The sequence below is a fragment of the Dromiciops gliroides genome, chromosome 5 (assembly GCF_019393635.1).
Source record: "Dromiciops gliroides isolate mDroGli1 chromosome 5, mDroGli1.pri, whole genome shotgun sequence".
Taxonomy (NCBI): domain Eukaryota; kingdom Metazoa; phylum Chordata; class Mammalia; order Microbiotheria; family Microbiotheriidae; genus Dromiciops; species Dromiciops gliroides.
Genome location: NC_057865.1, coordinates 68,411,858 through 68,434,416, shown reverse-complemented (window position 1 = coordinate 68,434,416; position 22,559 = coordinate 68,411,858). Strand labels below are relative to the sequence as shown.

The 22,559-nt window shown below is 42.5% G+C and overlaps 1 protein-coding gene across 17 annotated transcripts in view; it reads right to left on the bottom strand.

Moving 5' to 3' along the window:
* Positions 1-13,865: 13,865 nt before the first annotated feature.
* SVIL (supervillin) overlaps positions 13,866-22,559 on the bottom strand; it is a 119,835-nt gene continuing 111,141 nt past the window's right edge. For all 17 annotated transcript variants that reach the window (XM_043967248.1, XM_043967237.1, XM_043967240.1 and 14 more), the window contains 5 exons: positions 22,088-22,243; positions 21,107-21,250; positions 19,629-19,750; positions 15,779-15,934; positions 13,866-14,862 (listed from right to left, as the gene is read on the bottom strand). In XM_043967248.1, the coding sequence (XP_043823183.1) occupies positions 14,776-14,862; positions 15,779-15,934; positions 19,629-19,750; positions 21,107-21,250; positions 22,088-22,243 (665 nt within the window). In that variant the 3' untranslated portion in view covers positions 13,866-14,775. The remainder of the gene's footprint in view (positions 14,863-15,778; positions 15,935-19,628; positions 19,751-21,106; positions 21,251-22,087; positions 22,244-22,559) is intronic.

Below are 22,559 nucleotides of genomic sequence, written 5' to 3'. Positions count from 1 at the left end.
CACAGGAGTTAATTACCATGCTCAGAGTTATAAGGGGAGATATCAGAGCCAGGACTTGAACCCTGGTCTGCTAACTCTGAGATCACCACCCTTTTCTCTTTCATTTTGTTGAGTTCGACTCTTTGTGACCTCATTTGGGATTTTCTTGGCAAAGACACTGAAATGATTTTCAATTTTCTTCTCCAGCTCATTTTACAGATGAGGAAACTGAGGCAAACAGTTAAGTGATTTACCCAGGGTCACACAGATTTGAACTCAGGAAGATGAGTCTTCCTGATGCCAGACCTGGTGCTCTACCCACTTTGCCTCTCAATAAACTCTTATCCTCAAACTACCTTAATTTGATTTTGCATATGGTTGATGGGGTCATGAAGAGCAGACACAGCTAAACAACTGAACAACAATGTGCCAGGCACTGTGTGAGTTGCTGGTGATAAAAATACAAAAGTGAAATGATCCCTGCCCTCAAGGTGCTTACATTCAAAAGGCAGTGGGGGGGGTGGGGTGGGGAAGGAGCAACAAGAATATATAAGTAGACACAGACTATATGCAAAAGTGAATCAAGGTAGCTTGAGGAGAAAGGCACTAGCAACTGGGGATTAGAAAGGCTTCAGGTAGAAAGTCAAACTTGGGCAGAGTCTTGAAGAAAATCAAGAATTCCCAGGTTTCAGTCCAGAGCAATAAAAGCAAGAATAGCTAACTTTTCTATTGTTCTTTGTTTGCAGTGGAATCTTGTGGATGAATAGCAGTCAGTGTGGTTATATGTTGAAGGGAGGAAGGTATAAGAAGTTTGGAAAGGTAGGAAGGGGGCAGATTATGAAGGAACTTAAATACTTGTTGACTGATTGATTGCTAGAAGTAAGGAAGGGCGAGGTATAGCCCTGACTTAGCAACCGTATGCCACCATCCAAGGGGTAGACTGACATCACAGCATATAGGTCTTTAGGTGGGCAATCTTCTCTTTCCTCCTGTCCCTACCATCCTACTCTCCTCTAACCAGAGACTGGTCTAGGAACCCCCCAACAAGTTCCTTCAGTTGGTTTCCTGGCTTAGTTTACCTTACGGTGCTCATAAATTGTGTTCCTGATGGTATTCAGAAATTAAGAAAGGAAAGGCTTCATCTGAGCTTCAGAAATAGCACATGAGCACGATATGTATGAGCCTATGTAAACATATAAACCTCTGCCTTCACAGGAGACCTCGGTCAATGGGGCTCACAGCCCTGAACTGGGAGACAAGCAGCTCAGGTGCTGTCGTTGGCTTCTGACTCACTGGAAATGTCTTGAAATTTTCTTAAAGCCTGTGTTTGTGTGGCAGCCTGCACCTGAGAAGAGCCCAGGGCCGCCCCACAGACATGACCTCATCCCTCTTTCCAACATCCCTGAGGAGGGCTGAGGAGGGGCCAGACATTGGTCAGGCCGGGAAGTGAGGGGTCCGGGGTACAGGGGAGGTGATAGAGGAATTGCCAAGTTGGAAAAGTGAGTCAGAGGCATGGCACCAAGGTCCCCTAGCACTCTGCCTGGCAGTGGTCCTTTGTTCCGCCAGACACAGCTACCCAGCTGTGCCTTCGAGATGCCCAATAAATTCCTAAGAGGGGGTAGAAAACACACAGGACAGATGACGTCTGGGTGCCTGAAATTGGATTCAGGGCCTTGGGGAGGTCCCTCAGCCTTGGGAAATACATGGAAAGTTTTAAAATTCCAATTCCCTCATCACGGCTATGTAATCTGTGGAAATCTATGCCTGTGAGCTGATAGATGCCATTGATTTCTTCCTCTGATTGGCTATTCAATAGTTCAATAGGAGATATGGTGATTATGAACCGGTCCCAAATATAGCTGATTAAATGTTGGATAAATAAAATTGCGCACTTTTCATCTGCAGAGAGCTTTACAGACAATTAATTAATTCTAAAGTCACGAACTAGGTGTCCCCTCCATTTTGTAGATGGCAATGCTGGCTGTAAGGTGGGTTCAATTAAGGAAAGCGAGGGAAGGGAGGGGAGAAAGGAGCTTACAGGAAGGGGATGATATGTAGTCCCGCAGCATACACAAAGCCTTTGCCAGTTTTACCTGCTCATCCAAAGTGTTGCTGCACCTCTCACTGCAATGCAGAGGCCTCTGGGATGAAGTATTAGCCATGATTCAGCTAGAGGAGCTTAAGGTAAGAGGAGAGGAACAGCCTTCTGTGAAAGACTGCAGTAGGATTTAATCACCTCTCCTGGAGGTAAGCCAGAAAAACAGAATCCCGGCTCTCTTCTCCTCCAGAAAGCCAATCAGACAGAAAAATGACCCACTGGACCGAAGGCTCCCAGGCTGTCAGCTAGTAAAGCAGGGACTGGAGAGTGGGGCCTTGGCTTTCCCAGAGACTTGTCTCACTCACTCTCTGGTGACTTGGAGAAAAGGCCACTGCTTGGGTGCCCAGGCAGGCAGCAAGGGCTGTTCTGGGGCTCTGTCTCATGCCAGGGAGGTAATGGTGGTGCAAACTGGAGCTGGCCCATGCAGTGAGCAAGTCCTCAGGGTGATGGAAGGAGTGTGTAACCCAGATGCAAGCACAGGGTAGGAAGTTTGCTGGTGAGAAGACCTTGAACTCAAGATGAAGTCAACCATAGACATAATAGACCCATTATAGGTGTGGCAGGCAGGGGTAAAGAGGGCACTTGGGCTAACTGGCCAGATCCCCTTTAGTAGCACCTAGTGCAAATGCAGACTGGCATTGAAGCCCCTCCCAGCCTGGCCCCTTGCTATCTTCCAGCTGTTAAGGGCTAAAATTCTAGCTAGTCTGTCTAAAATATTTAATGAGTGGTCGCCAATAAATTATAAGCTTTAGCAAGAGTTAGACTTTTAAGCATTTATTAAGGAGAATAAGAATTTGGTAAAGAGAGAGAAAGGCCTAGATTCCTATCTATTAAAGGGAGAGCACATTTCTAGCTCCGCTCTCCACCAGAGTCCAGATGAAAAGAGCCCTAGAGTCAGCACCAGTCTCCTCCTTCCTCCTCCCACTAGTCCGCGTCACTTCCTCCCGCCAAGAACTCTTCTACAGTAAGTATCCAGCAGGTGGTGTCATTCCAATCGTTACAGTCCCCCCTGTTGTTCCTCAAGAAACAAAATGTTTCCTTGACGGAACAGTAAAAACAATATAATAACTATTACTAACTAATAATATGTGAACAACAATATAGAAAAGGAAGAGAGGAAAGTTTTGTCCAGAGGGGCGATTTTTTTTTTTTTGTCCTCATGAACCGACGCTTTGACATTAGTCTTGCAAAGGGAGGGCCTCTGCAGAGAATACATGTTACAGATGGTGTATATTATAACAGAAAGAGAAAAAAAACAACAAAAACAACAAATCAAAACTGTTCATTTAAAGTCTCTGAAAATCTTTTCTCAGATGTCCTCTAGGTGTAGTCGTGGAATGGAAGTCTTTTCAGGGGTTGATGTGTGGATGCTGGTAATCAGCCAGGAAATTTCCTACAAAATTGAGCTTAACACAACTTTAAAATAGCTTTGTCAGTAATCAAATCAAACAATGAAAGTTCTCAGAAACATATATAAGGGAATTCAGAATCTTGGTTGTTACACATGAAACATATAATAAAACAAAAATTGAAACATTCTTTAAAATTATAATATTACTATAGTCCCCCCTTATGGAGGGTAATTGAGAAGACAATTGCTGCAATATTAATTAATAAAAATAATTTTTATCTTTGTTTCATCACTTTTTGCATCATCTGCCTAATTATCCTCATGCCATTATGAGAAATTAAAAAATCTAATATAATTGGTAACAGGTGTCAAGGCCAAATTCAACACTGTATTTATCATGACACCTGAGATAATTATGGGGGTTACCATAAAAGAACAGAGAAATGATGGGATATGAGCATTCCCACACTTGAGCAGTATGTACTGCCCATACAGTATGCCAGGCTTAAAAGAGGTGGATGGAATATATGTCCATGCCACCGAACATATTGGAAGAAACTGAGTCAGACTTAATCAGATGCATGGGATTGAGATGTCCATGGCATCAGGCATATAGGAGGGAGCATAGAAGCCAGGTGTAGAAGTGAGATGGGTGGGATCAATACTTCCAGCCATCTGTACAATATTGTGGGGAAAAATAAAATATTAAACCAAGAGAATCCAACCTCAACATTTGTCAAAAGCCGTTCCCTTGGCCATACCTTGACTTCATGCATGTCTCCCCTCATGTGACAGTTCAGTGTCTGCTCTTGCGTGTATTCCTCTTGTGATTGGATGGCATCTTGGCCAACTGGCATCTGATAACTCAGAATAAAGGCAATTAATGTCTTAAATGATAAGTTCCCATAATCCAAGTCTCATATGGATTTAAAAATTGAGGATAATAAATGATTGCAAAAAATGTGAATACATCTTGACTCAGAATATAATATATAATTATGCAACAATTTCAAATAATACCCCTTTTTTAACTTAGTATACAATTACTTTTTTGAAAAATCTGAACATATTTAAATACAAGTTAAAGCACAACAGAATCTCAAAGAAAACTTTTTTTTTGAAAAAAGAAAACTTTTACAAATGTTCCCCTCTTTTTTTTTTGGAATATGCTTATTAAAAATAATACTTCTAGAATCAATTTACACTTGCCATGGCAACCAATTTGCCAGGGAAATGCTTTAAAGAGTTTGATCAAATAATCAGTTGAGAAAAAATAATAAAAACAAACAACTCAGAATATGGGAGCACAATACTCCTAGAATTAACATTGCATTATGAAATCAAAACCATCTTGCAATGTTTCAAAATTAGATAGACAAATGAATAGAAGAAAATACACATGGAACAATAAAAGACAGTGAAATTCAAACTAAGGAAATCTAAATGAATATGAACTTAATATCAATAAGAGTATTATAAAATATAAACTTGATCACATGACTATAAAAAGCTTTTACAAATATTCTCCTTGTTTTAGAAACTAGGTATAAGACACAATCTCAAAAGCATGAAAATCTCTATGAAAATAAACCCATACCATTAATTTCAAAATGTATATGTAATAGCATAGAAATCCTATGTAACCTCTGAATTGATACTATCACTCTGAATGAATTCAGAACACTTTTGATTCCGATATCTAAAATCCCCAATACTCATATCAATACCTTGCTGTTTACTTCTACATTTCTGTAAAATATATATACTTCCATGGCAAAAGAAGCGGAGTCTTGAACTATGGTGATGATTGTCATTCTTATTCAGCTTAAGTTTTTCTTCTTTAACCCCTCTATATTGTCTGTCAGTCTTTTCACCATACAAATGCTTTATAAGATTACTAATTAAAGACAAAAGCAGGTTAGCAAAATTATGAACAAAACGAGCATATCTGGAATTTAAAGGGTTTTCTAAGGTTGTCTCAGAAGCACAGCCAGGCCGGGGAAGGGCTGAGCCTGAAGCTGCAAATGCAGGTAGAAAAAGTTGAGCATGCGCACCAGATCTCTGGACTTCCCAGGCAGGGGAAGCTATGGGCTTGGCCATAGGAGGAGTAGAGGGTGGGGTCTGGAGAGGAGGGGAGGGACCAGAGCAATTAGAATCAGACTTGATTTTGAACTCAGGCCTGGATTCCTCTTCCCCCACTTTGCCTCCAGGTGCTAGGGGATTAAAAGCTTCTAGAGGGTGGGTCATTGCCTCCAGGCATGCAAAATTAAAGCAACAATTACTGTTAGAACTGGGAAAAGCTGCGGGAATCTTTTCAGGTTTCTCTGAAAAAGCATGGTTGGGAGAGGGAGAGATATTTCCTTGTGTGAGTAAGTTGCTGGCTCTTTTAACAAAAAGAAAAAGAAAAATAGAAAATCCACAAAAACAAAGCATTAACATGATCTTATCTCCCATTTGTCTGGTTAAACAGACTAAAATCAAAAATGGGGTAATTAGGGAGTTTAAAAGGTCCATTCGAAAAAATTTAAAGGAAAACACAGCCAGTGGGCCAGTACTTAGCAATTTAAAGGGAGAGGGAGGGGAAATTTCTTACCCAACCAGAAGATCAGAAGACTGAGGGTTAGCTTTCCTCTTCGTGGTCAGCCATCTGTTAAGGGCTAAAATTCTAGCTAGTCTGTCTAAAATATTTAATGAGTGGTCGCCAATAAATTATAAGCTTTAGCAAGAGTTAGACTTTTAAGCATTTATTAAGGAGAATAAGAATTTGGTAAAGAGAGAGAAAGGCCTAGATTCCTATCTATTAAAGGGAGAGCACATTTCTAGCTCCGCTCTCCACCAGAGTCCAGATGAAAAGAGCCCTAGAGTCAGCACCAGTCTCCTCCTTCCTCCTCCCACTAGTCCGCGTCACTTCCTCCCGCCAAGAACTCTTCTACAGTAAGTATCCAGCAGGTGGCGTCATTCCAATCGTTACACAGCCTTACCTCCCCACTACCCCCCCCCTCCAGCTTCCGCATGTGTAAACTTTGACTGGATGCTGATTGGCTGAGTGTGTTTGGGGCTGGTGGGTGGGAGGGATGGGGCACCAATTGTGCCACTTTCCCCTTCCACCCTCCCACACCACACAATTCAGACAGCTACAACACTTACTGAATTATGGGCGCCCCCCTGGTGTGTGTGAGCAAAATATATATCATCAATACTGACCTGCAGTGCCTGAGCATAAGGACTGACCCATGGCAAAATTTGGAAGTTGGTCTTTGGTGAGCTTGGCACGCCCTTATTCTTTTACCTTCTTCCTCCCTCTCCTTTTATTCTTCTTTTGCCATTATGCCTTCCTCCCCACTCCTTATACTCAGGTTCCTCATATCTTTCTGTTTCAATTCATCTAGGAAAGTATCTCACAAACTCACTCCCCTTAAGGTGCTTGTGAAAATGTGCTATCTCTTCTGGGAATAGGAAGCAGCTAGAAGGTGTCAGGGATAGTGTTGGACATGGAGTCAGAAAGATTCGAGTCATTTAACCTCTATCATCCCAGTTTCACCAACTGGAGCCAATAAATGAAAGAAATGAAACTGAGGAGGGGTAATTAAAAAATAGGGTTAATAATAGCACCTGCCGAAAATAAACCAAACTTCTCATCAGTTAAAACAAAACAAAACAAAACAAAAGCACCTGCCACCCAGGGTCATAAGGATCAAATGAGATAATAATGCTTTATGAAACTTAAATGCTAGTGATTTAAAGAAACTGTGACATTTTAAAAATTTGAGACATAATTTTGGGGTAATTAGTCATTTTATTAATAATGCCAGCATTTTATTAATAAAAGAGGTTAGAGGCACTTGTGAATGTCAAAGACTCCTCATGGGAATGGTCTTACTTTATGTGACCTTGGAAGAATGGGTGTGCCTGAAAGTGGCAATTAACTCTGATTGCTTAACAATAATGAGAGAACCAATATTATAATGAGAAGTGGGCTCACTCCAATGAGGGGCTGAAAGAGTGACATTATGTTACTCTTGGACCAAGAGACTATCTCTACACCCAGACCACCAACAGCTTTGGGCAATCAAATCAAAGAATCTATCCCTACTCAGATTTCAGTAGACCACAATGGGCTTCTCCCACCTTAGATTAAGTTCTTTGTCAAGGTGGGTCTGACCAAGATCGAAGAGTTACTTCAGGCTCATTATCAGTAATGTCCTTTAAAAGACTGAACTTGAAATGAGGACTATGGAAAAAGGGGGAGCTCTGAATCTCCCCAAATCATTGGTTATTAATAATCATTTCTCCCAAAACATTACCAGAAGGCAAAGCAAATGAAGAGAGAGATGGGATACACACATCAACAACAGGCCACTATTCCTTTTAGGGAGGCAGGGGCCTTCCCAATCCCCTCTAAACAACAACAATGAAACTGATGTAGGAGGCTCATCAGTGAACAAGTGTTCATAGGTTCTCCATTTGAATTTCTTACCTGACTTACCCTATGTGACTTGAGACACGTTATCCCTTCCCCAAATTTTGCAGACAAGTTGTTTTGGTCCATAACTTCATTATCAGCTCCCTTCACAGACTCGCTTCCCCTTGCTACAGAGAGAGCAAAGTCACCATAACCCACATTCTCTCAGTCCAATTAGTGAACACAGGATGTTACCAGCTTTTACACACAACTAATGCTACAGCTGACCAAGTCAGCTCTCAGCTCAGGGACAGTCGCATGGCTCCAGGCCAACCAGAGTCACTGATGAGCTAACCTCAGACACAGAGGTCAGAGAATCTATAAAACTTCACTAAAAGAAGGGAAACAAAAGAGCAGAACAATCTCCAAAGGGAGAGGGCATTCAAGTTCCCAAGTAGGGAATTGTCACAACTGGCAGGACTGGGACAGGAAGGGAGTAGAGAGGAAGCTGCTCTTGCCTCCCTCACACCAGGGTCAGGCCAGAGTCAGGATGGTGTTTGGAGTCAGCTGGCAGAGGCTGTCCGTATCACAAGAGTGGGCTTGTTGTGATGTGCAAATGATAGCAATGCTGAGCTAGCTCTTTAAGCAGGGATTGGGCTGTTGGAACAAGTATTTGGATATCACCTGAGAAGCCTGAGACAATCTGCTCACCCAAATGGCTGAAGGACTTGGGACCCTTCCACTAATATTCAAGTTGGTGCCTGGTTACTGGATGTTAAGCTGAATTTGATTACCAACTCTTTGCAGCTGGTGGTCAGTTATCTTGAAGTCCAGTGACTGCTCACTGAGACCACTGTTCATGAATCCTCTTCTAGTAGATTTGTTGTCTTTCATTCTCAAAGAGGATCATGGCATTGGGAGGTGATGTCATGACTTGCAGTAAATTGGAGTTAAGTGAGGGAGGGCTGTGCCTAGTCACCAGCCTCATTCTCTCCTCCAGAGCCATCTGGGTCCAGTGGCAAGATATACATCAGGACGAACACAGATGACCTAATTGAGGCAATTGGGGTGTGCCCAGGGTCACACAGCTAGTAAGTGTCAAGTGTCTGAGGCCAGATCTGAATTCAGGTACTCCTGACTCCAGGGCTGGTGCTCTATCTACTGTGCCACCAAGCAGTCTCTTTTTGAGGAATAGGATTCTTTGTTTTTTTAAACAATAATTTATTTTCCCCAATAACAGTTGAATTCTTTTTTCCTCCCCCGCAAGCAATTTGATATAGGTTATACATGCTCAATAATGCAAAACATATTACCTTATTAGTCATGTTGTTAAAGAAGACACAGACCCAAAGGACAAGAAATACAGAAAATGAAAAATAGTGTGCTTCAATCTGCATTCAGACTGCATCTGTTCTTTCTTAGGAGGTGGATAGAATTTTCCATCATAAATCCTTTGGAATTATCCTGGTTCAATAGATTGTTGAGAATAGACAACTCATTCACAGTTGATCATCATATGGTATTGTTACTCTCGCCTGGTTCTGCTCACTTCACTTTGTATCAGATTGTGTTATTCTTTCCAGGTTTTTCTGAAATCATTCTGCTCATCTTTTTGTTTTTTTTTTTAATGGCACAATAATTTTCCATTACATTATATACCACAACCTCTTCTGCCATTCCCCAATTGATGGGTATCTCCTCAATTTCCAATTCTTTGCCACTACAAAAAGCTGCTATAAATATTTTTGTACAAATAGGTCCTGTCTTCCCTTTTTAAATATCTTTGGGATACAGACCTAGTAGGTGTATTGCCTGATCAAAGGGTATACAAAGGTTATATGGCCCTTTGGGTATAGTTCCAAATTGTTCTCCAGAATGATTAGATCAGTTCACAACTCCACCAACAATGGATTAGTGTCCCAATTTCCCCATACCAAGGGCCAGGGTTCTTAACTGCTTTGTGGCCTAGACCCTTTTGGCAGTCTGGGGAAGCCTATGGACCTCTTCTCTGAATAATACTTTAAAAAGCAAATAATGAAATATATAAGATTACAAAGGAAATCAATTACGTTGAGATAGTTAGGAAAACATTAAAAAAAACAACTCTGGGGCGGCTAGGTGGTAACAGTGGATAAAGCACTGGTCCTGGATTCAGGAGTACCTGAGTTCAAGTCCGGCCTCAGACATTTAACACTTACTAGCTGTGTGACTCTGGGCAAGTCACTTAACCCCAATTGCCTCACTAAAAACAAAACAAAACAAAACAAAAAACAAAACTCCAAGTTCATGGACTCTAGGTTAAGGACCTTTCTGTTCTAGGTCCTCCTGATGAAGTAGAAAAATCTTCAAATCCAGTTTCTGATTACTACCCTCGGATTCTAAAGACCTGGGCTTGGTTTTCCTCTCTGTAAAATGGGGCTACTACCTGCCGATGAACCTTGGTCATCAGTGAAGGCTAAATGAAACGTGTGTAAATGTTTTATAAATAACCATTGGTAAAGCCTGATTCAAATGTACAGCATCATCTGTTTAGTGACCTGGCATGGGTGGGCTACGGGGAGGTGCTTTTTCTTTGGATTTGGCTGATCTAGGTGTGAAAGTAGCCTTGGTGTGCCCCTCATATCTTACTTCAGTTTCTTTGCCTGTAATAATAAATGAAGGTCATAATGCTTGCCCTATTCACTTCAGAAGTCGATATGAGGTAAGCCTTTGTAAATCTGAGTCATTTCCTCATGTACCAGTGCATTTCCTCCTCCTTCTCCCTTAATCAGTCCTCACTGTGCTTGGTCCCTCATCCCAGACACACATTTCCTTTTTCTTGCTGCCTATCAAATACATCAGGTGCAGATATTATTCAGGAATTAGAAGCCTCTTGATTTGTGGCTCAACACAGCGGTATTTTCTTTTGTTTATTCAGCTATAAGCAGACCTGCCTGCACCATTATAGGCTGTATGATGAGATGGTGCTATTACATTGAAGCTGTTTGATAATTTAGCAAGATTTAATAATTGCTAAACACCCAACTACAGTACTCTTTAGGAGACACCTGGAACTTCAGCTGTCATATTTTCCCACAAGACTGGGAAAACCAAATGCTCCAGGCATACATTTCTACTCTTACATCTTACTTTCCAAGACTTCTTCATTAGGTGTAATTGTACAAGGGAGCTCAGAAGAAGGCCAGTTGGAGCATGGGGTTGTAATCCCAGGCATTAGGAAGGCTGAGGATCATTGATCTCTTGAGCTTGGGAGCTCTGACCTGTGATGGGCTATGTTGCTGGGTGTCCCCACTAATTCTGCCATCCATACAGTGAGCTCCTGGTGGGGTGTGGATGGAGTAGAGGCTGGGAGAGGGACACAAGGAGGAGAAATGACCTAAGTCAGAAATGGAGCAGGTCAAAGCTTCTATATTGATTGGACCTTTGTGTAGCCTCAGCATTTCCAGTCTGGGTGGGATGGGGAGACCCAGGCTTTACAAACAAGTAAATAGGGACAGCTAGGTGGCACAGTGGATTAAAGCACCAGCCTTGGATTCAGGACACTTGGCACATACTAGCTGTGTGACCCTGGGCAAGTCACTTAACCCTCATTCCCCCCCCCCCAAATTAAGGTTGTCCCAACTTTACACTTATCGGGTGTGGGTGTGACTATAGTCAAAACAGATTATGAAGAAGCCAGGATGCTGCTAGAATTAATGGAAAACTGAAGTTTCCAGGACAGTGTATTGAGAGGTGATGTCGTCTATTCCAAGTATGGAGAGACTTGCAGCAAGGATTTGAATTTGGAGTGTGGATATGGAAAAGCTATCCAGGTACCCTCAGATGAGACCATCCAGGTGGGGTCTTTGTATTTGTTTGGATGTGGTAGCAACTCAATCAATAAGCATTTATTAAGTGTCTATTATGTGTCAGGTGCTAAAGACTGGGGGGTACAAAAAGAGGCAAAGACAACCCCTACCCTCAAAGAGCTTACAATGAATACCTAAAACATCACGTAGTCCCTTATTAAAACCATGTACCCAAAAGAGTCTTGGTGTCTGGGATGTATTTCTGGTTTGGTGTTTATGAAGAATGAGGCTGATGGGTGAGAAGGGAACTATTAGGGGTAACAGGAAAAATAATACCTCTGTTACTCCTTCTTAAGCCGGTCATGGGGACCCCAGGGATTTGGAGTAGCCAAGTGTCCAAATACTCTCCCCGGTGAGTCAAGAGCTTTCTATTTGTTTTTTGTTTTTTTGTTTTTTCATGTTGCATGTGGAAAGACAGAGTAAAAAGAATTCTACTCCCCACCCCCTGAAGTTATTTTAAAATAAACCAGCCAGGGGCAGCTAGGTGGTGCAGTGGATAAAGCACTGGCCCTGGATTCAGAAGAACCTGAGTTCAAATTCAGACTCAGACACTTGACACGTACTAGCTGTGTGACCCTGGGCAAGTCACTTAACCCTCATTGTCCTGCAAAATGAAAATAAAAAAATAAAGAACCAGCCAAGCGCTTGGAATACATGCAAGGTCAAGCCATCACTCAGCAACTGTAATGGAGATGCCAATCCCCAAATGTCCATTCCCCCTTTTATCTCCGAAGGAAGGGTTCTTGGTTCCAAAATAGCAGGCCTAAGAAATACGGTGACTTGATGTTAGTGGAGAAAAGCGTTGCAGTTGCTCTGGGGATGACTCTGGGGAGGGACAGGGAGGTAACTTAGAGGCTGACATCTTATAATTGGCTAAGTTTTCAGGATTTGCCAAATTCAGCAAGTGGTGTTCTTTGTGGGTGGATGGGCCCTTTCACAGCAGAACGGAGTAATAATAAATAGCAACTCGGAAAGTATCAGTGCCACCAGAAGAATAGAAAAAGAAGAACCACAGTGAACATGCCTGTGTTACAGCCTCTACAAGCTGCTTAAACAGAAGCCAGCCTGGTGAGCGAACTAGCCCAGTGCCGGCATTTTTAATTCTGCTTTTCCCCCAAAGGCAATCTGTGACTCCTTTTGCACTGCTTATGAAGAGAAGGTTTGAGAAGCAAATTTACAGTGAGAATGAAAGAAGGCAGAAATGGAGGGAAGGAAAGAGAGGAAGGCAGGAAGAAAAGGGCAGAGGGAGGGTGGAAAGGAAAGAAGGAAAGAAGGGCTGGAGGAAGGAATAGAAAGGGAGGGGGAAAAAAGGAAAGAAGGGAGGGGCAAAAGGGAAGAGAATGGAAAGACGGAGGAACAAGGGAAGAGAAGAGGGAGGGAATACTTGACGCTCAAACTTTCTTGTTCTCTTCTCCTCCTCCCTGTGAATCCTTCTCTTCCCACGTTTAGCTATGGGCCCCAAGTCCTTGACCTTCTGCTCTTCTTTACATTAATTTCCTTGAAGAGCTTAAAAACAGTCCTAGCTTTGACCACCAACTCACTGTGGATAACTTCCTAATCTAAACGTTTCCTGTCTTCTCTCCTGTTTCATATTCCTAGTTGCATTATCATCATATATTGGATCATATATATATACATTTGTAACATGTTTTTCAAGGAGCTTTTTCTTGACGACTCCAATGTCCTTGTGAGGTGGCCAAGGAAAGTATTATTTTCCCCATTTTGTTGTTGAGGAAATAGAGGTTCAAGGATGACCTAACGCCCAGGGTCACACAACTAGCAAGGGGTAGAATCAAATGGAACTGAGTCAGGACCTGAGAGAGCTATTGAAATTGACCTTACTGATGAAAACTTTGAAGTAAGTGGTCTCTGGGCAATGAGGCAAAAAGTTCACGGTTTGGTTATAATTGCACATGGGTCTGACACACCTGTGTGGAAAAGTGTAATGGGAGCCTGTGCTAATGCTGCAGGTGCTTACGCAACACCTAGAATATAAGAACCTGGAAAACCTTCCCATCATGTTCTTAGAAAATTTTGCAGTAAGATCTCTCGATCCCACCTCACCTTGTGCCAGGTGACCTCAAGGCAAAGTGAAGTTCTAACAGTTACCTGTGGGATGTTGGTATCACGGGCCATTTAAACACAGGGAAGGAGTAAATGCTTGGAATTAATCAAAGAGCAAACAACTCATTGCCAAAATTTTATTCTGAAGTTCTCACTTTGGAATCTTATATCACAAAAAGATGTGTTCACAAGTATTATAAACTGAGATGTTGTTTGTTTTTTTTAACTCCTATCCTTGTAAAGTAAAATTGTAGATGCTGTTCCAAACCATCTTCAAAAAGGCAGACCCAAACTTTTCTGTATATAAACTGTACACAAAACAAGGCACTATACATTTTTTGTTTGTTTTTGGATATTAAGGTATGAAGGTCACAGAATTTTATCTCAAGAGTCCCCAGCCATAAGTACAAAGGTTTTTGTTCCTTTTGGCACCAGCAGCGATTCTTAGAACAGCTCCTTGCCTATTTGCCAAAGGAAACGTTTCAGAGTGTGTATAATGACATACATATACTGGTGGGATAGATAATTCAGTAGAAGCAACTCCATCTACTACTTCTTGGTATTGTTTTGACACCAAAAAAAATGTTTTTTAAAGTGAATACATATTGCTTTGTTAAATATGTATTTGAACTATATGGTGTTTATATAAATATAATTTTTTTAATAATCCACAAGCTAACAAAATAACACTTTACAAAGAGAGCATCTTCAAAGAGGAATAGGCGAAGGCTGGATGGAACCAGAGGAGGACTGGGTAGCCACTGTGCAGGAGTGTACGTACAGGCGAGCCGAGTTTACAAACAGGAAATACCCTCTGAGTCGGGGGGAGAACGTTTCCAGGGCGTTCTCTTACACATTTACAAAATGACACAACGCCAGCTCGGGCAGTATCTAATACCTTCAAATCGCTTCTGCTCTGACTCTGACAAATCTGAAGACCAGTCCAAGCGGACGTGCATCTTCCTGGCCCAATGGTGTTGAATGTGACGATAGGGATGTCTGCAGCCTTCTCTTTCAACGGCAGCCTCGATGCTCAGAAAAGCCCTTTCGCTTTCTTAAGGTTCACCTGTTTCCAAGACGGCAGCATGCTGTATTCTTCTCTGGTCATGTCTAGTGCAAGCTGGAAGAAGGGAGAAGACCCGACACAACCAACCCAGAGTAAGAAAACTTTTGTCTGATGCTGAAATAAGCTATTCTCTCTCTCTCTCTCTCTCTCTCTCTCTCTCTCTCTCTCTCTCTCTCTCTCTCTCTCTCTCTCTGCTGAGGGTGCCGCTAACCAGCTAGTCACCCGGGTTTGCAACCTCAGTGTCACCCCAATGCTTCACTCTTCCTTGGCCCATGGATCCAATCAGTTGTCAAATCTTGTCATTTCTACCTCTACAACTTCTCGCTGGTCGGTCCCCTTCTCTCCATTCACACAGACACCATCCCAATTTAGTCCCTCACTGACACTTGCCTGAACCACTATTGCAAGAAGCTGCTACTTGGGTGACTTCTTTTCCTTTCTCTCTTCCCCAAGACCCTTCCCACTCCACTTTGTCATCCATGTAGCTGCCAAAGTGATTTTCCTAAAGCAGAGGTCTTGCAATAAACCATGATGGCTCTTGGTTACCCTTAGGATCAGATACAAATGCCTATGTTTGGCATCTAAAACGTAGCCTTTAACAACCTTTTCACTTGCAAGTCAAGCCATCACCCTCCCGATGTCACTGATACCAAAGGACCAGCAGAGACAACTCTTAAAAGTTATTCACTTTTGGGGCAGCTAGGTGGCGTAGTGGATAGAGCACTGGCCCTGGACTCAGGAGGACCTGAGTTCAAATCTGGCCTCAGACACTTGAGACTTACTAGCTGTGTGACCCTGGGCAAGTCACTTAACCCTCAATGCCCCACCAAAAAAAAGGTGAGTATTCCTGACTCCAGGCCCAGCACTCAATGCACTATATATGTTGCCACCCAGTTGCCCACCGGCACTTAGTACACACTTCATTAATGCTTGTTGATTGACCAGTCTACCTATCCCCCAAACCACTTACTTCAAAGTCTTCATCAGTAAGGTAAATTTCAAGCTTCAGAGGATCGACTCCTTCAGGTAGAGGCCTGGCTAAGAGGTCGGCCAGTGGGTAGACGGTTTTACAAAGCTTGGCTAGCACATCTTCCACAAGGATTATTTGATTAGAAACTTCTGCATCCTGGAGAAGAAAGGGGAATGAATAAAATATTTCTGAGTATAAAAACAAAAGGTAAGGGGTCAGCTAAGTGGCACAGTGGATAAAGCACTGGCCCTGGGTTCAGGAGGAACTGAGTTCAAATCTGGCCTCAGACACTTGACACTTATTAACTATATGACCGTGGGCAAGTCACTTATCCCTCACTGCTTCCCCCGTCCCCCCCCAAAAGGGGTAAGAACCAAGAACCAAAGTTTAAAATAAAAGCTGCTCTTGGGACTCCCTATGGGCGAGGGGACACCAATATCAACTGGTACCCACCAGTGGTGTACCCAGATCAGCTCCTCTCTCATTAGCCCAGAGACCCCACATCAGTCATCCAGCTTTGGAATGGAGGAAAACTGCAGGAAATCCAGGAGAGACAATGTGCTCTGGTTCTGGGATTTCAGCCAGGTTAACCACACTCACACATGCACACATGTGTGTACACATATAGATATGTGTACATTAACATCTATTTGTGATATATAATATACATTATGCCATATGGATATCAAAATCTATGGACACATACATAGCTGCACTGTGTGGAGGCCCCGGTGCAGCGCGAACAGCTTTCATTTTATACATCTTTGAGGGGTGGGGTGGGAGGGAGAGGGGAAGGGACTGACTGTGAGAACTCCTTCCCCCACTGCAGAAGGCTGCCTATCATTTGCCCAGGGGACTGAGAGGTGAAATGATGTGTCCAGCATCACACAAAGTCAGAAACAGAAATTGGATATGAGTCTCCCTGACTCTCAGGCTGACTCTCTACCCGGATTGTTTTCTAGCACCCCACTGCAGTTTCAAAAATCAAACCAATGAGTTCTAGTGAGAAAAAAGCTTGCAAGGGCAGGTAGGTAGAGAGAACAAATGCCTGTGTCCATCTCCAACCAGCCAAGAGCTGCTGCAGCTGCAGCCCCTGCTGGGAAGTGTCTAGGCACCTGAGCGGTAGCAGCTCCTTACAGTTCCGGAGAGCTGAGGGAGTGTGGGATTTGGAGTGAGAGGCCCTGGGTCTGAATCCTATCTCTGGCATTTATCGACTGTGAGACCTGTGTCTGGACAAGGCAAATGACAATAAATGACACTTGTTTGGTGCCTTAAAAAGTTTTCTAAGCTCTTCAGAACCAAGCCATGGAAGCAGGCATTACAAGTACACTATTATCTCCAGCTTACCAAGGGGGAAACCAAAGGTCAGACAGGTTAAGAGCTTTGACCATGGGTCACACAGCTAGTATGGACATCTTTGGCCTTCAGTTTTTTCATCTGTAAAATGGGAGGGCTGGAGGCTGGAGATCTCAAGGTCTGTTTTCGCTCTAAATCCTGTGGCCTGGCTGACTCCCTCAAGCCTTAGTGCCCATATTTTGTCCAAACTGGGGTAGCATATCTCAGGACAAACATGGTGCAGTGGCAGGCAAGATTTTGGCTGTCTCAATGTCACCTGACTTTCCACCCTGGCCCGAAACTTTTACCAACAGCAAGGCTGGAATGTAGGGTAAGAGATGGAGATCCAAGCAGTGGCTGGCATCACCAACACGTCTAAGAGATGGGCATGTGTTAATATAATTTAATACAACTGTGCAAATGCAGGTTTACACCTGGGGACCAAATTTGAAGTGAAAATTGAAGACTGTCACAGGGAAATACAAAAATTTTTTGGAGCAACTGGCTTCTGCTCTTAACTCTGCAGTTATCTTCATGGTCCCCTCCTCCCCTTGGTGGGTGCTAGATATTTATCCTTTTTAATAGTGGTTCCCTGACTGAATATCCTTATCTCCTGTGAGTTGCATTTTTTCACTCTTTATTTTGGCCACCAATCTCCTTCTACAGTTTCTCTGCTGCCTTTTTTTTTGTGTGTGTATGGCAAAGAACTGGAAACTATGAGGGTGTCCATCACTGGGGAATGGCTGGACCAAGCACAGTATATGAATGTAACAGAATATGTGCTGGAGAGAGGGTCAGTCTGCAGGTCAGGAAGACCTGTATCCAATTTCTGTTTCTGACTTTGTGTGATGGTGACATGTCATGTGAGAGAATACTGTTGTGCTGTAAGGAAAGATGAAAGGGACCATTAAGAGACTGGGGAAGATTAGTATGAACTGATGCAGAATGATATGAGCTGAACCAAAAGAATAAAAAAAGGACAGAAATATTCAGAATTCTGATCAATGCAGAGACCAACCATGACTTCAGCGGATGAATGATATCTAATATTCAACTGATAGAGACATAAGGGACTTAGGGTACATAATGAGACATACATTTTGGGAAAAGTGGCAAAGTGGTCATTTGTTTTGTTCAATTATATATAATTGTTTACAAAGGTTTTTTTTTTAATTGGGTGATATGTGGGGAGAAAAAAACCAAATGCTTATAAACTGAAAAAAAAAATTTAAATATTAAAGTCAACAGCATATATAAATTAAATAAAACACTCTATTGGCTTGTTTGATATTCCTTTCAATCTAATTCACCCCAGTAGGTGGCCTACAGGTACAGAGACCAATGTCCTAGATTTCCCAGGGAAGTCCAGATTTTAAATATTTGAATAAAATAAGGTATTCACAAATAAGGTAAAAATGGCTCTGTCAGACCAAGTGTCCTGAATTTTTGTTTGGAAAATATGGTGATTATCTATGACCATATCGAAGAAAATTAGAGAGAAAACTCAACAGGAGTGGTTAGTATTTTCAGCTGGGATGAGTATCCTCCTAGAAGGGACCCTTGAATGAACAGGATGGGCTTTCTCAACTCAATCAATTCTATGTTTGATTTACAGTAAGCTGACATATATTGTGTATCACCACCCTCCTTCAAACTATATTGTCTCCCTCAATCAGAACATAAGTTCATTGAGGGCAGGAACCATCATTGCTCTTGCATTTCTATCCTTAGTGGTCCCCAAAGTGTTTGGCACATCGGAGTGTTAAGAAATGCTTTTTGTTTCATCCCTCCATTCCTTTCTTTCTGTGGAAAAGTCTGGTTGTTGAAAAAAGGCACCACGCTTCCTAAGGAACCTCATTTTCATACTCAAATGTCATGATTTGGAAATGAAACAGCAAGGTTTGGAAAACGTAAAAGGAAGTTCATTCTTGTAGAACTAGTTGTTTTTGTTTTTGTTGTTGGTAATCAGGTAAAAGGAACCTTAATATTCAATAGAATCTAGATAAATTGTAAACATTAATCAGCTACATACAATGTATGGTCCTCTGGGTGGCAGGGAGCTGAGATACATTTGGAAATGAAAGTGATAAAAAGATATCAATATCTATATATTATATATATGTATCTATCTATCAATATAAATTTTAAAATCTACTAGTTGTTACTATCACTACAGACTTTAAGAGTTCTTCTTTAAAGTGAAGGACTGGGGACAGTTAGGTGGTGAAGTTGATAAAGCACTGGCCCTGGATTCAGGAGGACCTGAGTTCAAATCTGGCCTCAGACACTTGACACTTACTAGCTGTGTGACTCTGGGCAAATCACTTAACTCTCATTGCCCCACCAAAAAAAAAAAAAAATGAAGGACTGCCACTGGAAACAACTACCACCACCACCATCACTATCAAAAATGAGCCTCCTCTCTTTGGCCTAAAAATTCACCCCTTACTCATCACACTTCCTCATTCCCAGCCCCCCTCCTCCTCCCCAAACAACATGTCCAAGGTAGACACACCATTTCTGTGATTTCAGCAATGTCTTCTCTATGTTCCCAACTGGGAAACATGTTGGTGAAGGTCAGAGGTTCTAAACCAGCATGAAGAAGGTAGGACTTGGGGGGCTTCTTGACATTTTTTCCTGTCATGACCAAAAACATACATGTTAGTAGATACTTAACAGGGTAAAAAACATGCTTATTTAGTATTTTACTCTTAATCTTTCTTGGCCACTAATGAAATATTTCAGGGGAATGTGAACAAGATCAGATAAGGGATTCCTATCAAATGTTCGAGGCTGTGCACTTTAATCATTACAATATGGTCTGCCTACCTCTCCCCTCTTCTTTTGCCCCATGATGCCCATGATGGAGCCATGAAAGGGAGAAGGCATCTCTTTCACTCTCCTATGCCTTCATAAATCTGTGAATAATAAATCCTATCATCCTGACCTTGGCTTTGAGGTTTAAGCTGTCCACTGAAGGCCCAAGTTAATGATAATTCTGCACAGCTGTCTTGTATTTGAAATGCTGAGTGATAGTCAGATGAGTTTATTCATGTGGACCTTCTTAGACAGAGAGCCTATCACAATGAATGATGCTGAAAAAGTTCACTTTCAAAAGGGTCTTTGATCCTACTACAGTGACCACATCTTTTCCAACTCTACGATGTATGAAGGACAGTGAGGTGTGAGACAGAGCCTACAACGTAGGTGGCTCATTGTAATAGACTATTGGAGACTGGGCCAAGAAAACCTGAGCTCAAATGTGACTTCAGATACTGTGTGACCCTGGGAAAGTAACAACTTCTCTGCCTCAGTTTGCACTTCTATGAAATAGGACAGTAATGCGCACCCACCTCTCAGGATTGTGGTGAGGATGAAATATGCTATTATTGTTGTTACTGTTGTTATCTGATCGCTCAGCAGTCACATAGGATGCTTTAATCCCGAGCCAAAGTAGGTCTTAACTACTTCGGAACACTTTACAATAGGGATGTGGACCTCTGGTATTGCAAGTTGGGGGCCCTCATTTCACACAAGAATAAAATTGGGATTCACAATCATGCTGGAAATATGGAATTCTCCAATCTCAAAAGAAATAAGGCTGGGGGTGGCTAGGTGGTACAGTGGATAAAGCACCGGCCCTGGATTCAGGAGTACCTGAGTTCAAATCTGGCCTCAGACACTTGACACTAGCTGTGTGACCCTGGGCAAGTCACTTAACCCAAAAAAAAGAAAAGAAAAGAAAAGAAATAAGGCTAAAAAAATTATAAAAAGAATACCAGTTTTTAATAAATTGCCAGATCTTATCAATGTCCTAACAGCTTTAGGCACAAAGAAAGTGAATAAGACAAAGAGAAGTTGATGCTATGGACTCGAGCTAGGACCGGGCGGTCCATAGAGCTGTCATAGAGGCTTTGAGGGCTAAGACAACAAAACACCCCAGCTGGACATGCCCGGTGTTTCTACGCAACATCGCTCCAGGGACAGGCCCACCTTTGCAGTACTGAAGCACCGTCTCCATGGCACACTTCCGGTCGTTGGCCCAGCGAATTCGGGCAGAGCCCGTTATCTTGTTCTCGACCGGCCACCAGCCTTGCCAGAGATACACTTCATGGTGGTTGTCGACGAGGAAAAGTGCTGTGGACAAGAAGGCGCAGAGTCACCGACTGCATTTGCCAGGACAGAACTGATTTGCCTTCCTCTCAGAACACATGATAATTGGCTTTTTTATCTGCAGCCTCCCTGTGACAGGCCTCAGCTTATGCAGGGGCAGGCCACCTACACTACTGATGGCCCTCCATCATTGCCTTCCGTACTGCCTCTCTTCTTCTTTCTTCTAGTCTCCTATTCCCTTCCCTTTTCTCTTCTCCAACTATGCTCAGGAACACAGTGCAAACCATGAGCACCACCAGCCTTCAGGGCTGAAGGAGCTACTGCCTCCAGTCCTGATCCATGGCAAGGCCATTGAGATTTACACTCTGGGCTATGCTTAGCAGGATTTTCCCCGCCTTGACCAAAATCACACAGAAAGGATGAGGTAAAGGTAAATTCTGAACCCAGATCCTCTGACTTAATGTCCAACATACTCTGGGACTGGCTCCCCTAGAACTTAGTCTTCCTTTAGATTTGCTTTTTGCTTTTATTTTATTTTGAATGGATTGGGTAGGGTGTACAGCCTTTCCAAATCAGGATTGTGAGGGTCCCTTCCATCTGCCATCTTATAAAGGTTCAATTTGCTAATGCTTCTGCGAGTGAGGTGTGTGTATATTTACACATTTGGGGAAGGGGAGTGAAGGGGTAGGCATGAGGTGGGGGGGAATCAGAGGAAAGAAGTGCCACCCTCCCCCTTCCAGGAGAATAAGATCCTAGATCGAAGGAATTCCCACCTCCCGGCTCAGTGCCCAGGCAGCTAGCTGTGTCTCTTTCTTTCCTACTGCCATTCTGAAATAGCTGCAGCATGCAAGCATATCCTACCTGGCTGTGGAGCACTGTACAGGTCTTCTTGTAAGAAGGGCATGGAATTGACCACAGAAGGAGCCCGGGCAGGATACATGAATTCGGTGGCTGAGAAGTCTCCAGATGAACTACTGAGGATGAACAGGCGCGGCGTGAAGTTAAACTTTCCAGGATCTTTGAAAGGAAAAGAACAAAAGAACTAAAGACGAAAGATAGACATATACCATTTCCAACTAACTGAGGCTCAAGGAAGAAACAGTCACATTTCTCCTGATGCTGTAACTGGGGGCGCTGGAAATAAGAGTAACATGACTTTTGGAGTCTGGTCATGGGAGATAATAGTGGGTCTGACCTTCAAATGTGTACTCAGTAATAACTGGTATGCGTGTGTGCATGTGCATATATATATTACACATAAATTATCATTGAGTGCTATTAATATTAGTATATTCTATACAATATTTATATAATAGAATGCATTAATATTAAT